The sequence below is a fragment of the Rhinolophus ferrumequinum genome, chromosome 15 (genome assembly GCF_004115265.2).
Source record: "Rhinolophus ferrumequinum isolate MPI-CBG mRhiFer1 chromosome 15, mRhiFer1_v1.p, whole genome shotgun sequence".
NCBI lineage: Eukaryota > Metazoa > Chordata > Mammalia > Chiroptera > Rhinolophidae > Rhinolophus > Rhinolophus ferrumequinum.
The window spans coordinates 37,794,534-37,810,569 of NC_046298.1; the positions used below are offsets into that span (position 1 = coordinate 37,794,534).

The following is a 16,036-nucleotide window of genomic DNA, read 5'->3' on the forward strand; positions in this document are numbered from 1 at the left end:
TAGGGCACTTTGACAGTGGAAAAACCAAATTAAAATGGGCTCAAGCCAAAAAAACAGTGTGGAGGGGAGGCGTGTTTATTTGCTTAGATAGCTGAAAAACCAGGAGCACGTTGGTTTCAAGCTTGTTGGATCTTGGGGCCCACTGTAGCTGCTGGTCCCTCCTGTGGTGGCCATGGTGACTCCCCCCTCCACCCAGCAACTGCAAATTGTGTGCCCTCAGAGGCCCCAGGAAAGAGCATCTCTTTGTTAGTGATTGCAAGCTGACACTGTCTCTCATTTGTTCTCCTTGGTCACAGGCCCAGCTCAGAACCAATAGCTCTGGCCAGGGGAATGCAAGGGTGGGGTCAGCCCTCTCCGAACCTCATAGACAGAAAGTGAGCCAGGAGGATTTTCTCAAAGGCAGCTGGGGTCCTATGCCAAGGGCCCCTCAGATACCACGCTGATCAGCTGCTCCAGCAAGAGGACAGATAACAGGCTAATTAAGGCCAGAGAAATGTGGATGGGAGGCCGAGGCGCCAGGTCCAAACACTTGGGCATAAAACCCCTTGCCGGCCCCTGCAGAGAGGTGGGTTCGTGTGCTGGCTAATGAATGTATCAAGAAGCTGTGCCCCGTGTATTTCCATGGCAATGGCTCCGAGTACATCATGGCCCTCACTTCTGGCAAGCATGAAGGTTATTTCCACTTTGGGACCATCACAGGTAAGGGTGGGGATGCTGGCAGCCCAAGAGACCTCTCCACGTCCTCTCATCTCCATGAATTCTGACCTCAGGCCCTCACCCCTCACCATGTGCCTTAAGGAGGGGCCCTATGAGTGAAGATGGGTTAATGCATTTGTAGGGGTAGTGCCGGGTGTGGTATGTGTTTTTCATGCTGTGTTTGGTTCCAAAGGGCAGAAGCCCAATTGAAAAATCCTTTATACATAAAGAATTTGTGGACGTAAATAAATGAGACGACCAGGCACCAACTTCAGGCATGGCTGAATCCAGGGCTCTTGTGATAGATCATCAGGACTCTGCCTATCTAGAGAAGGTAGCATAGCGTAGTGACTATAGCACCTGTCTGGAGAGAGACTGCTCCAGCACACCCAACCCAAGTCGCCGGTGGCTTTCAACAAGCGGCTTAACCTCTTTTGGGCCTCATTTCCTCATCTGCAAAATGGGGCTAATCATAGTATTACTACTTGCTTCGTTGTGTTGATATAAAGATTACACACATTGACATGTATAAAGGTCTTGGAACAGCCCTAGGGTCGTGGTGAGTACTAGAAAAGGGTTTATTATTATGAGCCCTGCGATTTAGCTTCATTTTCAGGTAGATACTCCTTTTGTGGGGGTTAAGAATGGCCCTCAGGAGCTCAGAGCCCACATCTCCCATCGGTTTCAGTCATCCCAAAACAATGAGAGCAGTGTCTTCTCCATTAGCTCTAGCACGAATCCCAGGATGGACTCTGGTTGGCCAGTTCTGGGTCACATCCCCGGACCTGAGCCACTTACTATGACCAGAAACACATATACTCTGATAGGCCACCTGTGAGTGACTTGAAGGCCGGGGGGTGAGACCTGCCCCCTGGATCCCAAAGACTAAGGGGGCAGGGAGGGCGGGCGCTGGATGGCTGGGAATGGGCAGTGTCTGAGCGTGGACCTGCCCTGCTCCACAGATGGCCGTGTGTCCTTTGAGATGCTGCCCAGGCAGCAGTCCGTGTGCAAATGGATACAAGGTACCCATTCCCAGATGGGTCTGCAGTAGGCAGCTGTGGGGATCGAGGGTGTGGGCGAGGCCCTGGGAAGGGATGGCAGTGTCTTGGGGAGAGGTGGAGCGTTCCAGGTGGCAGTCACAGAGGATCGAGGGGATGGTGAGGGGCAGGACCTGGAGGCTGCTCTGGACCTCTCCCTTCCCGACCAGTTGTCGTCTGCTCCATAATCTGGGCCACATACATTGCGGACGACTACAATATGCTGCTGCTGGTGGAGGTTGAAGACAACAGCACCAGGAAATATTTCCAAGTGGCCAACTATGACGTGGGTAAGTGGAGCACCATGGCGGGAAGGGGGAGGCGTTGGGCACACAGCAGACAACAGGAGGGAAATGTTGCTCATGTACTTCTGGGTAAGGGGGGCGTGGTGGAGAACAGGCTTGGTGGGCTGGAGACACTGAGGGGAAGTCAATGTGACTGGAACGGGGGAGAGGGAAGGGAGGGAGATTGGAGAGGTGAACACAATACAGAGATTTGGTTTTATTTTACCTGAACTGAGAATTGGGCTGCCACGTGCAGTTGTATAGGCTGCACACTGCACTCCCCAGCCAGGGAGTCAGAGGAGGCAAGTCCTGTGTCCCAACAGGACTGTACCTTCTCGGACACAGTGCCTTTTTATTTCACATAAACTCTAAGGGCTAATAGGCCCAAATGGGATGCCATTGAGGGTTTTTTGGATGGGTTAGGAAGGCGGTGACTTGCCCAGTTTCCAGTTTTGAAAGCTCGGCCTCAGGAGATGTTGCTGTGTTCTCTCTACCTATAGTCACTGATGAGCTGGCCATCTTCTATGCCATCCCAGAATTCATCCCTGACGGTAGGAGGGGAAGGCTGAGGGGGAGGGGGGCTCAACGGTGCGTGGGGCTCAGGTGACCCTGTGTCACTGCTGTGTCCTCTCTGCCTCTGCCCTGGCCAGCTCGAGGCCTGGAGTTCCTGATGATCCTAGGGACAGAGTCTTATACCAACTTCTCAATGGTTCCTAAAGGCATGTCCTACAACCCATATAACAACCTGCTCTTCATCTGGGGCAACTTCCTCCTGCAAAGGTAGAGAGGGCCAGGCATACTCCGCCTGCCCAGCCCCAGGAGGGTGGGGACCCTTTCTGAAGTCACCAAGTTTTCAGTTTGCCCAAGTCCAGAAGTTACGGGGACTGGGACAGGGAAAATACCAGCTGGGGTGGTCAGGGTTCGGATGGAGGAAGCTGTGGGAGCCCTGATGTGAAGACCCAACCTATGGGAGCAATAGAGGGCATTGTCTGGGGATAGGTTGGGACACTCTTCACCCCTCAGGAATCTAGGGGTCCCTGAGTCAACTTTATGAGCTGTTGGCAAACTGCCAGGTTGGCTGAATGCTCCTGTTTACATATGGGCAGGTCTCCCAGTGAGTCTGGAGTCAGGGGCAGAAGCTAGAATCCCAGGCTTCCTTTGTGCATTCTCACAAGGCTAGTGGAGAAGTGAGAAATCAGATCCTGTGCCATGTTCAGTCCAGAGTTGGGGGAAGCAAATATCCTGCAGGGGCCTTGCCCAGGTGCCCCTAGCTCCCATCTCTATCCCTGCAGCTATGACAGTGAAAACTTCATCTACCTGGCGGACTTCCCCAAGGAGCTGTCCATCAAGTACCTGGTCAACTCGTTCCATGGGGACATAGCTATTGTCACAGAGACGGAGGAGGTGGCCTGCCCTGTCCCTAGCCCCACCCCAAACCCCTGGGGTCTCCCTTCTCTCCCTGTCAGGGTAAAGGGGCCCAAGGGAGGGAACACCCTCAGGGACCCTGGGGAAGGGCAGCAGAATCTCCATTTATAGCTGAGAACCCTGGAACTCAACGAAGCTAAGTGTGTTTTCCAAAGTCTGTCAGCAGTGAAAGACCTATGCTCAGAGTTATGTGATCTGATTTCCAGGGGGGCCCTCTTTCATGTCATCATTCGGCTGTTCATTTCATAGATATGGAGTACTTACTGGATGCCCGACCCAGTGCTGGGGACACAGTGGTGACTGAGTCAGCTCTGGGTCCTGCCCTCACTGGGCAGTTAGGAAGACAGACTCATTCCCAGACAGTGAGAGTTGAGAGTAGTCAGGCTGCAGCAGAGGAAAACAATACATATGGATGTTCAGAGGAGGGATCTGACCTACTGTGTTTCCCCGAAAATAAGACCTAACTGGAAAATAAGCCTTAGCATGATTTTTCAGGATGCTCGTAATATAAAATAAGCCCTACCGTGTTCCCTGAAAATAAGATCGGGTCTTATATGAATTTTTGCTCCAAAAGATGCATTAGGACTTATTTTATGAGCATCCTGAAAAATCATGCTAGTGCTTATTTTCTGGTTAGGTCTTATTTTCAGGGAAACATGGTATTCTGGGAGTGTGTGTGTCAGGGAGGGATTCACAGAAGAGCCCACATGTGGGGTGTGGGGGGACATCTTGGAGGCTGGAAGAGATCCTCCAGGCTGAGGCTCAAGAGGAGACGAGGTCTAGAGTCAAATGTGTTGGGGGGATGGGTGGTGGGCATCAGTGCAGTGATGGGAAACTGAGGCCAAGGGGATGAGACCCTGGAGGGTACAAAGAGTGAGAAGCAAAAAAGAGGGCTCGGCCCTAGGAACCCCACCCATCAGGGAGTGTATGTGTTAGGAAAGCTTAAGTTGCAAGTAACAAACTCAAGCAGATTGAAACATTGAGGAAATTTGTCATGACTAGAGGGGGCTAGAAGCAGAGGTGGTTGGGCTCTGGGAAGTAGAGAGATGGCACTACAGAGAGAAGGTATATGAGCTTACCTGGTCCCAGATGGAGGTGAGCTCCAAGTCTCACCCCTCAATAAGTGGAGCCAGCACACTTGGCAGAGGGAGAGATGGGGTCAGAGGTCCCCATGGTCCTCACTCACACCTGGCTGTTGCACCCCCAGATCTGGTACCTTCTGGAGGGCAGTTACCGGGTGTACAAGCTGTTCCCGTCCAAGGGCTGGGAGGTGTACATCAGCCTGCAGATGATGCAACAGTCTTCTCTCTACGCCCCCAATGAGACCATGGTCACCCTCTTCTACCAAGACAACAATCTGTACCAGGTGCCTGGTGGGGGCTGTGGGGAGACTTGGGGGAGCCGCAGGGTGGCTGACACCAACTCACGCACGTGGCCCTGCCTTCCCATTGCAGCTGGTGTACCTTGTAAACAGCCAGCAGAGCGAGCTGGTCAAGAGGCTTGTGCCCGTGGAGCAGCTTCTGATGTACCAGCAACTCAGCAACCGTTACTTCTTGCAGCGGCAAGGGTGAGACAACTCTGGATGGACCACAGCAGTAGTCAGAGCATCCAGGCACTTCTCACCTGAAGCTCCCATTCCAGTGGGGGAGACCAAGCCATCCCCAACGACCACCTCAGGGCTGTAACGGGGGAGCTCAGGGCCTATGGATGCTCAAAGGAGGAACCCAAACGAGCCTGGGGAAAGGGAAAATCAGGGAGGGCTTCAAAGAGGAAGATGTGCATGAGTGGTGACCTGAAGGGTGAGGAAGAATTGGTCAGGTAATAAGATGGAGAAAGGTGTCCCAGACAGGGGGGACCATACGTGCAAAGGTCCTGAGGAGGAAAGGAGATTGGGTGTTTGAGAACTGGGAGCAAGTACAGCGCAATCTTGGTGGTGGTACGGACAAGGTGAGCCTAGCGGTCACAGGGAGGGACTTGGAATTCATCTTGAGGGCCCTGGGGAGCCATGGTGGGATTAAGGGGAGGGACTACCCAGTCAGATTTTAAGGTGTTCCATAGTGATTCTTCTTGCCGGGGTCACCTGCGGAGTTGCCCAGGGAGGCAGCTGGGGGAGGGGCTAAGGGGGAGATGGAAGGACACTTAGGAAGGGGGAGGGAAGTCGAGCATGATGTCCAGGACTCTGGTCTGAGGGACCCAGGAAGGCCCAGGGGAATGTGCCCAGGCGCACCAGGGGCTGAGGCTGAGGAGGAAGAGCCGGGCTGGATGAGATTTGGGGAGTCAGTAGCGCAGGGTGGGAAACAGGCCTGCGGAGGCTCCTGGGGTGCTGGTGCGGAAATATCAGCCTCGGTCTCCCACTACCGCCGACCAGGAGCCACCTGACGCTCTCCTTCACCAACTTATGCCCCTTCACGGTGATGCACCTGCGGGACCTGCCCAACCCGCAGATCTACACGCGCCAGGAGCGCTACCGGGCGAAGCCGCCGCGCGTCCTGGAGCCCTCGGGCTTCCACACCGAGAACTCGCTCGCGGTCTATCAGGGCCTCATCTATTACCTGCTCTGGCTGCACTCCCAGTACGAAAAGGTGGGCGCCTAGCAGCCGCGGGTGGGGAGCTGTCCCAGCCGGGGCGTGTCTGAGACTGAGCTGCGGAGGCCCAGAAGGCAAGGCCCGCGGAGGATGAAACAAGAGCCGAGCCGCGGGCATGAGTCTGAGGCTGAAGGGGGGTTGGAGGGTGGTGTGGGCTTGAGCAGAGCTCTGGGAGATGGCTTTGCGGGTGTGGCCGGTGGGCTAAAAGCAGGGCGGGCCAGGGTTTGGGTTAGGGGCTGGGAATGCCTTCTGCCTGGGGACGCCCCGCCCCACCCCGCTCACGAGGCCCGCGGCCCCTGCAGCCATACGCCTACGCCGACCCTGTGCACCACTCCACCTGGTGGAAGAACAAGAAACAGGACCAGGTGCATGGAGAGGGTTGCGAGTCGGGGGGAGGGGCGGCCTCAGACCCCCCCCACCGTCCCCCTCTCCGGGTGCTGACTTTGCCCCTCTGCCTCCCATGCCCCAGGATTATTACTTCTACCTGGCGAGCAACTGGCAGAGCGCGGGTAACGTGCACATTGACGTGGACAACTACAAAAAGATCTACGACCTCAGTGCCGAGTACGAGCTCCCCGAGCGCATCTTCCTGGATAAGGGCTCCAGCTACAGCTTCTCCATCTTCCTGACGGTCCGGAGCCACTCGTTCAAGTCCCAGCCGGAACTGGGTCTGTGGGCGGGCCCTGAGTGGCGTCCGAATGGCGGGGCTGGGGGTTGGGACCAGGGCACCATTGGAGGGGCGGAGCTCCTGTCAGGTCTGGTACGAGGCCCTACCCCCACCGCACCCCCACCTCCATCCCCCATGCTCTAAGCAGGCAACAGCTTCCAGCTGCAGAACGAGGTGGACCTGGGCGTGGTTCTGGCCGACCCCGGCTGCACTGAGGCGGTGGTGAAGCAGAAGGTCCCTACTAATCGCAACTCGGTGCTTTTCTGGGTGAGACCAGGCGGTGAGGAGGTGCAGGGGCAGATCTACCTGGGCAGTGGACCTGTTGAAAGCCCACGGTTACTTAAACCGTCCCTGAGTCATCGGGCACGCCTCTTGACTGCCTTATTTCCGTCCCTACCCCAGGTTATGCTCAGGGATAAAAGCTTTTGCTTGAACCAGGGTGTTAGTGGACATTACCTCATGAAGACCTCCATGCTGGTCAAGGTGCGGTCCAAGCCTGGAGGGGAGGGACGCTGATGAGCGGAGAGACTGGGACTCACCATCATCATCTGCTTCTACCCGCAGGTGGTGGGCTCCGCTGGGTACTGCTTCCAGAACACCATCCACGGGCCTCGCATGCAAGTATTGGAACTTGGGGTACTGGGCCCTGTGTTGGGAGGGAAAAGTTGGGTGGAGTCTCCACAGGGCTGATTCTCTTGGGAACCCCACCCACCCACTCACTCCTTTCATCCTTTGGTGTTCTCAGAAAGGGCTGCCTTTATGGTTGTATAGATTGCACCCAAGCTTGTGTGTTCCTTCTGATACTTTTCTGCAGGGGGAAGTAAAATATCTATGACACAGGGCTTCCTTTTCCAATTGGCACAAAAGCCCAGCGGGCCAGCTTGGCCCTTCTTCCACATGTCGCTCTTCATTTGCCCACTCACACGTTCTTTGGTCCTTGGTTCTTCACTTGCTTACCCATGCAATAGCCCCTTCGCACAGAGGCAGACACTGAAGCTCAGAGTGGTGCACATATGAGGCCTGACAATTAAGTTCGTGAACTCATCCTAGAAAAAGTGCTGATAGCTCATTGCTGAATATCACCATGGTTGCCTTCAAAGTGCTCCCCTTGGGAAGCTATGCACCAGTGCCAGCGCCTAGTCCACCCTTCCAAGCAATTTTGGAACTCTTTTTCTGGAATGGCCATCAGAGCTGTCATCGTATTACCCTTGATGTCCTGAATGTCATCAAAATGTCTTCCTTTCAATATTTCCTTTATCTTCAGGTAAAGAAAGAAGTCATTGGGGGCCAGATCAGGGGAGTAGGGACAGTGTTCCAATACAGTTATTTGTTTACCACCTGAAAACTCCCTCACAGACAGTGCCATGTGAGCTGGTGTATTGTGATGCAAGAGCCATGACTTGTTGGGGACAAGTTCAGGTTGTTTTCGTCTAACTTTTTCATGCAGCCTTTTCAGCACTTCCAAATAGTAAACTTGGTTAACTGTCCATTTGTTGCAAATTCATGATGAATAATCCCTCTGATATCAAAAAAGGTTGGCAACATCGTTTTGACTCTTGATGTAGATTGACGGAACTTTTTTGGTCGTGGAGAATTGGCTGACTTCCATTGTGTACTTTGACGCTTTGTTTCAGGGTTGTATTGGTACACCCATGTTTCATCACCAGTGATACATGGCCCAAAACATCATCTTGCCTCTCCAAAAGGTGTTGGCAAACTTCGACTCTCCTTTGCTTTTGTTCATCAGTGAGCTCCTTCAGGACCATTTTTGCACACACACCTTTCTCATGTCAAGATTTTCAGTTAAGATTTTCCTAATTTTCTCTGTTGATGTTTACTTGGTCTGCTATGCTTCTCACAGTCAGCCAACGATTTCGACACACAATTTGACGAGTTTTTGCAATGTTTTCATCAGTTCTGCTCATTACTGGCCGCCCTGACCTCTCTGCGCCAGTGACATGTTCTCTCCCCTCAGAAAAACATTCAATCCATTTTTACACTGCTGTTTTCTTCGTGGCGTTATTCTCATAAACTTGGACTAACATGTCCCTGATTTCACTTCTATTTTTGCCAAATTTAATAAGAAATTTAATGTTTGTTCATTGGTCTAATTCAAGCTCAGACATTCTTGCAACGGCACAAAAAAACATGCAACAATAGTGAACGCCGCTCAGCAAGATACCGCCACATGTCGACACGAACACAGCTGTGAGACACTAATATACCAAGGTTATGAAATCTTACTGAACTGTTTGTACAGTGCTGCCAATGTAAGCGCACAGTGGCACGTTCATGAACGTAATTGTCGGACCTCGTATCTGCTCAGAGTAAGTCAGGGAGCTAATAAATGGTAGAGGAGGGACCTGACCCAGACAGAGGCTTTGCTCTCACCCAGTTTCCTGCCCACTCACCAGCAGACAGACCCTGGTGCTCCTCCTTTCTGGCTTGGTATGACCCAGGGTAGTTAAAAAGGGGGTTGGAACAACCCCCAACTCCTTGGATTACATGAGATAATCTGGGTCAAGTGCAGAGAAGAGTGACTGACTTCAGCTTCCATAGTGTTTCCTGCTATGTTTAGTGATAGACATTATTTCCCTTTTTATCATAACCCTAGAAGATCAAAGTTTGCACCCCCATTTTTTACCTGGCAGGTTCCTTCTGGGAAGCTTATATGCAACATTCTATTACAGCAAAAGGTTGGAAACAACCTAAATGTCCATTAATAGGGGAGTGATTAAACAAATATGGTAGTTCGTGCAATGGGAAACTATGCAGCCTTAAAAAAAAATGAAATGAAAATCTCCACATACTGGTATGGAACGGTCTCCAAAGTATTTTATTCTTAAGAGAAAAAAACAGGGTACACAACAGTGTATAAAAAAACAGCATGAAAGAGATTCATTGATAACATATATTCATGCTTACTTTTATTTGCATGAAGAAACTTTGGAAAAATGGGCAAGAAAGTACTCATAGTGGTTCCCTGCTCTGGGGATGGAGGAGAGGCAGGACAGTTGGAGGATTGGAATGGAAATGGAGCTTTTCACTATATATATAGGTGTGTGTATATATAATATATATATAAATGTATATATATATATATATACATATATATATGTGTGTGTGTATATATATACATATACATATATATATACATATATATATAATATATATAGCCACATGTAACCATGTTATCCATCTAAAAATTAAGTTTTAAAAAAAAGCCAATTATTAAAAAAAAAAAAAAAGACAGGGAAACAGAGGTACTGCAGGTAGTCTGAGCTTCTTTTTCTCTGTATTTTTTAGGCTGGGGCCTTTCTGGTTTCTTTTCCCTCCTTCTCCCCACCCCCACATTACCAGATCAAGAGGCATGTGCATTTGGAAGGCTTGGAGCTTCTCTCTGGCTCTCCATGCTGGAAAAAATGGAAACTGGAAATAATTGATAATGGTGGTTTCTCAGTTTGTAAATATGTTGGATGAAGGAAGGAAGAAATGAATTTGCACATGATAAGTGCTCAGTCAAATTCAGTTAGGTGAATAAAGACTTGGAGCATCTCTCAGCAGGCCAACTCCAGAGATGGGCCCATATGGCCAAATGGGGCTGGGGCTTCTATCAAGGGGACAGATCAGGAACAGGTTTCACATCCTGTACCTGAAGCTTAGTCATTCATTCAACCAATATTTATTGAGTTCCTTCTGCACGCCAGCATTATTTCAAGAGCTGGACTTACAGCAGTGAGCAGACCAGACAGAATTCCTGTCCTTGTGCAACTGATATCACAGTAGTGGGAGTGTATTCATTCCTAGGGCTGCCATAACAAATTGCCACAAACTGGGAAGTTTATTTTCTCCCAGTTTTGGAGGTCAAAAGTCTAAAATTAGGGTTGATCCCTCTGGAGGTTCTGAGAGAGAATATGTTTCAGGCCTCTCTCCTGGCTTCTGGTGGTTGACAGTCCTTGGCTTGTAGATGCATCATTCCAATCTCTGCCTTCTTCCTTACAAGGCTTTATCTCTGTGAGTCTGTGTCTACATTTCCCTCTTCTCATAAGGACACAGGTCATTGGATTAGGGCCCACCCTAATCCAGTATGACCTCTTCTTAACTTGATCACATCTGTAAAGACCCTATTCCAAATTAGGTCACATTTTCAGGTACTACGGGATGAGGACTTCAACATATTTTTTTGGGACATACAATTCAACCCACAACAGAGACTCAGGCAATAAGCAAGATAAACAAAAGATATTGTGTGTTAAGAGGTGGAACATAGGCATGGGGCATGTGCTAGTTCAGCATTTTTCATAGGATGGCTCAGGGAAGTCCTGACTGAGGAGGAAACATTTGAGGAAATACTTGAAGGAAGTGGAGGAAGTGAGCCATGCGGTTATGTGCCAGAAAGGCATGTCAGCAAGAGGAAATGGATGGCGGAAAGGCCTGGAAGTGGGAGTATGTTTCTGTGTTAGACTAAAGGAACGTGGAGGAGCAAGTGTGGCTGGATGAGGGCAAGCAAGGAGGAAAGTGGCAAGAAATGAGGTCGAAGTGGTGATGGGGGCCTAGTGGGCTGTGGTGAGAAAGGGGGCCCCAAGGGAGGGCTCTGAGCAGAGGACTGACTCAAGTGTTCACAGGGTCCCTCTGGCTGCATGTAGGGGACAGATGGGTGAGGTTGGGGAGAAGACCAGGGAGAAAACAAGGGTAGGCAAGCAAGGGTGGGGCAAAGGAGGTGAGGGATTGGGGTGGGAATGGCTCTGTTTAGAAATCCAGAGACAATGGGCTCTCCAGATGGACTGGATGTGGGGCTGAGAGAGAGGTTTCCAGGATGAGGCCAAGATGTTCAGCCTGAACAGGAAGGTCTGAAGTGCCGTTAGCTGAGATGGGCTGTGGATGACTGAACTGGAGGTACCCATTAGACTCCCAGTGAGCGAGTGTCTGATAGGTGTAAAGTCTGGCCCAGGCCTGACGTGGGAAGTGCTAAATCTACCACCTACCCCTCTCCACAGTCTCTAACAAGCCCAGGCCACAGTTTCCAGATGCCCATGTCTCTTTGACAATTGGGAGAAATTCTTGGGCCCTACCCCTGCATGGGTGAGGGGCCACTTATTCTGAAGACAATGTCACAGGAGTTCCCTGACCCCTGACCCCACATCCTGGGCTCTACTTTCCTTACATATCCCATGCTCCCCCAGGTCTGTTGTTTGAGAATTCAGGCCCAACTTCAGCCCTATAAAGCTAGACTCGGAGTTAGCTGCTCCACAGTGGTAGGTGCTATTGGTTTTAGATGTCTTTTTCTGGGCATAGCTGGAAGCTACCTGGCCCACTTTGAATCCCACCTCTGCCACTTACCAGTTGTGTGGCTTTGGATAATTAATAAGCTCTTTGACCTCTCTGTGTCTCACTTTTGCCATCTCTAAGATGGAGATATTAATAGTCTCCACCATGCAAGGCTGTTTTAAGGATCAAATGCATTTAAGTACATAAAGCGCTTAGAACATCACCCAGTGCCTTGCACACAGTAAGAACTACATAAGTGTTTGCAGTTATTACAGTAATGTTTTAAGGAAAATAACGATGGGATTGCCCCTGGTGAGAGTGAGCCTGGCAGGTAGTGGTGGTGTGTGTGGGAGGAAGGATGTCCTCCCCCCCACCCCCCTGCTCCAGGCTTTTCTCCTCCCACTCAGGGCAACCTCATGATGCCAGTGTTTATTGGCTGCCCCCCGGGCAAACGTCTGGCCTTTGACATCACCTACACCCTGGAGTACAACCGCCTGCAGAACAAACACTACTTCGACTGCCTGCACCTCGACCCTGAGATGCCCTGCTTCCTCTTCCGTGACAGTGCGCGTCCAGTGCCCTCCTCTGCCTTGTTCACTGTCCTCTGCCCCCACCCTTTTGCTCTCCCAGCCTTTGCTCCCCATCCATCCTCTGTTTTCCCCCTTGGTCTGCTCTCTTTCCTCCCCTCTTGTCCTCCATTTCTTAGGTCAAGCTCATTTCTTCTCCTGATCTCAATCCCCTCTGATCCCACAGTCTTCTACCCCTTCTTCTTGATCCAAGATTTGGTGACGGGAGACTCTGGCAGTTTTCAGGGCAGGTAAAGGCCTGATCAAGCCAGGGGCGGACTGAGAGGGGAGGTGTGTAGGGGGTAGAGTGGGGGCTGGGTGGGAGAGCTGCCACAGGACTCCAGACACGGAGGCCAGTCAGTGTGCCCCTCTGCTCCCCGCAGCTACGTGCTGAAGGTGGTGGGCGGGGGACCCACCCTGGACACCATCAGGGAATACAGCGAGGAGGAGATCTACCGCTTCAACAGCCCCCTGGACAAGTAATCCCTGTGGGACCTGGCTGGCCCATAATGGGGTCTTCCTTCCCCTGCAGACCCCTCCCACTTCGCAGCCACACCTTCCCCTCTCTGTAAGCCCCATCCACAGCACGTTCCTAAAGGTCCCACAAACTCTTGCCTGACCCACAATGTGAGGCCCCGCTGACCAAAGGCTTCAACCCCGCCCCCCGCCCCGCCCGCCCCCCGCCCCGCCCCCACTGCTGGCTTCCCCCCGCCCCCACTGCTGGCTTCCCTCTGTGCTCGCTCCGCCCCCTCTGAGGTTACCCGTGGTCCACAGCACCTACAGCCTCATCTGGACCACAAAGAACACAACCACCACTGAGGACTCGGCCTTCAACATCATGTCCCACCAGAGCTTGGGCATCGAGTGAGTACGGGCCTGGCTGCAGGACCTTTTATCCCCCACCCGCCCACAATCTGTCAGGCCAGTCCTTTTCTTCTGCCTCTGGGAGACCTCTTTTTTGTTTATTTTTTATTTTTCCCCCTTTCTTCCGCCTCCTCTTCCGCCTCCTCTTCCCCCTACTCAAGTCGGCTCAAGTTGTTTCTCAGTCTCGTTGGCCCATGCTGGTATTATGAGCCTTGCACTCCCCGGGCTCAGGCAGTCGTTTGCGGGTCACCAGTCGTCAGTCCGCGGCTCACAGCAGCCCACAGCAGCACAGAGCAGCCAGTGGCAGCTTAGGGCAGCCCAGCTCCAAGGATAACCATTGTTCACAATCTTAGCTGTAGAGGGCGCAGCTCACTGGCCCATGTGGGAATCGAACCCGTGAGCTGGGTGTTAAGAGCACGGGGCTCCAACCACCTGAGCCACCAGGCCAGCCTTGGGAGACCTCTTGATCCTCAATCCACAATGACTGTCTTTATGTTCTTCAAATGAGGCTGACCTTTATATAAGCTGAACCCTCTGTCTACAGTGCTGGTCCCTCTTACTTTTTCTTCAGGCCTTTGTTCAGATGCCTCTTCATCAGGAGGATTTTTCTGACTGTTCTAGATGGGATAGTTGGCTCTAACGTCCTCCTGTGCTAACCCATCTCAGCCTTGACCCTTCAACAGTCACTGTCTCCTGTGAGGTCTCTCTCCCTTATATGTCCAGGTCCTGAATAGCTCAACATAGTATTTGTGGAATGGGACAATGAACAAAATTAAATAATGCACGTTAGGCATTTATTGACCCTTGAGTGGAGGTCTTAATGAATAACTAAAACAATGGAGGAACAAATTAATATATAGGGGCTCAATTACTATTTTTGATTCAATGAAAGGAAGAAAATGATGCCATGAGCAAGTGAAGGGAATGAATGAACAAAGTAACCAACTTGCACCTAGTCAGTATTCAACCTAGGTTTGTTGAATAAATGAAAAAAGGAAAGAATAAACTAATGAAGATGTGATTTTGTACCTAGTAGGTGCTCGAGCTGTTTTTGTGGGATGAAGGAATGAAGGCAGAAAGGAATAAGTGCGGGGCTGGCACATAACAGGTGTACAGTCCATAATCCAGATGAACGCATAGTAATGGAGGGATTGACAGATGAGCATGAGAGGCAGGAGGAAATGAATGAGTAAACATGTGTCCTGTCACTTGCTGCTCATTCAGCTAGCCTTACTGCATGAATGAATGAAGGAAGGAGTGAATCAGGGAAGAAGGTATAAGATTGTACCTAGTTGGTGCCCACCCAGAGTTTGTGGGGCGGAGGGAGAAATCGGGTTGGCATGTGCTAGGCAGGATTTGCAGCACAAGCACCTGAACTTGGGCCCTCAGGTGGCTGTGTCTGGAGAACTCCCCGTGCCATGACACCGTTCCCCCTAGCATCTTCACCCCTGAATTCTTCTTCAAGGTGTTGGTGAGTAACAGGTGAGCCAGGCATATGGCCTAGGTGGAGTCAGGGGCTTCCTGTGTTGTGTCTGACTCTGCCCCAATCCTGGACCCCTCCTCCACCAGAGGTGTGGACAAGAGCACATACTGTGACTACCAGCTCGTCTTCCTGCTGCATATCCATGGCCTTCCACTCAGTGCCAAGAGGGCCTTCTTCATCCTCATAGTGAGTGGCTTTCCCGGAGCTCTCCGGCGGGGTGGAGGTGGCCCCCCGGCTGCCCACCCATGCCTGTTGTGCGGTGCCCGCAGGTGTCAACCAGTGTGTTTCTCAGCCTGGTCTTCCTCTACATCATCGTCTGCCTCCTGTTTCCCCTTATGGTGAAAGGCTGCAACATCCTCCGCTGGAAGATCAACAACATACTCACCACAGAATTCTACTACACCCACAGCTCCTCTTCCGGAGTCGGTAGCAGCACATCTGGGACCAGGCCCACTGTTAGCTCCAGGATCAGCTCCAAGGTGGTAGAGAACAAGGCTGAAACTGAGAAAATCATGAAGAAGTCACTGACCTGAGCCTCTCACTTGCCCCACCCAACCCTCACCCACCCTCATCCCTTACTTCCTGGGCCATTTTGGAAATTCCACCTGTCACCCACCCCAAGCCTTCCTTTCTGTTTTGCTTGAATTTTCACTTCTCCTTCAGAACACACAGCCACATAGGTCATTAAAATACCAAAATCCTTCTGTGCCAGCTGGTAAATAGTGGTTTCTCCATGTGTCTGCCAACTCAGCCCCTCTCCAGGTTGCCTCCGGCCTCCCTGCAGCCCAGCAGTGTCCTCCAGGACCCAGGCCCATTACTATAGCCTGCAGTCTGTTCTGATTGTTCAGTGCCCAGGTTTAGTCTCAGTCATTAAATATTGTGGATATCAACACCTATTTGGTGTCTAGCTTAAGGAGGGTACTTTGAACAGGCCTTTGTTTTATTGCAAATAGCAAAATTCTTACTCAAATGGTCTACATGGAAAGGGTAGTATATGGGTTTTGTCAACATAGGCTTCAGGTAAAGTTTGACCCAGAAGCCCTCAATCCATAGGATCCTGGCTCCATTTTTTTTTTTTTTTAATTGGGGAATATTGGGGAATAGTGTGTTTTTCCAGGACCCATCAGCTCCATGTCAAGTCATTGTTTTTCTGTTTTGTTT

At 51.3% G+C, this 16,036-nt stretch overlaps 1 protein-coding gene and 1 long non-coding RNA gene across 7 annotated transcripts in view; one reads left to right on the forward strand and one right to left on the reverse strand.

Moving 5' to 3' along the window:
- CATSPERG (cation channel sperm associated auxiliary subunit gamma) overlaps positions 1-15,585 on the forward strand; it is a 28,061-nt gene extending 12,476 nt beyond the window's left edge. For 2 of the 5 annotated variants that reach the window (XM_033128653.1, XM_033128652.1), the window contains 21 exons: positions 562-699; positions 1,659-1,718; positions 1,904-2,023; positions 2,518-2,568; positions 2,668-2,797; positions 3,310-3,421; positions 4,650-4,808; positions 4,897-5,009; positions 5,811-6,024; positions 6,330-6,392; positions 6,497-6,695; positions 6,843-6,961; positions 7,097-7,177; positions 7,259-7,315; positions 12,370-12,526; positions 12,716-12,779; positions 12,912-13,007; positions 13,303-13,392; positions 14,782-14,874; positions 14,962-15,061; positions 15,145-15,585. In XM_033128653.1, the coding sequence (XP_032984544.1) occupies positions 562-699; positions 1,659-1,718; positions 1,904-2,023; positions 2,518-2,568; positions 2,668-2,797; positions 3,310-3,421; positions 4,650-4,808; positions 4,897-5,009; positions 5,811-6,024; positions 6,330-6,392; positions 6,497-6,695; positions 6,843-6,961; positions 7,097-7,177; positions 7,259-7,315; positions 12,370-12,526; positions 12,716-12,779; positions 12,912-13,007; positions 13,303-13,392; positions 14,782-14,874; positions 14,962-15,061; positions 15,145-15,408 (2,480 nt within the window). In that variant the 3' untranslated portion in view covers positions 15,409-15,585. Of the gene's footprint in view, positions 1-561; positions 700-1,658; positions 1,719-1,903; positions 2,024-2,517; positions 2,569-2,667; positions 2,798-3,309; positions 3,422-4,649; positions 4,809-4,896; positions 5,010-5,810; positions 6,025-6,329; positions 6,393-6,496; positions 6,696-6,842; positions 6,962-7,096; positions 7,178-7,258; positions 7,316-12,369; positions 12,527-12,715; positions 12,780-12,911; positions 13,008-13,302; positions 13,393-14,781; positions 15,065-15,144 lie in introns of those variants that run through there. The other 3 variants (XR_004425159.1, XR_004425158.1, XM_033128654.1) reach the window with 3 other exon arrangements.
- On the reverse strand, positions 3,569-6,644 carry LOC117035050 (uncharacterized). 2 transcript variants are annotated; one of them, XR_004425161.1, is made up of 4 exons: positions 6,512-6,644; positions 4,906-5,020; positions 4,522-4,724; positions 3,569-3,826 (listed from the first exon to the last, which is right to left on the reverse strand). It is a non-coding gene; the product is annotated as an uncharacterized LOC117035050 (long non-coding RNA). The 2 variants fall into 2 exon arrangements; XR_004425160.1 differs by having other exon boundaries at positions 4,522-4,750.
- Positions 15,586-16,036: the final 451 nt, after the last annotated feature.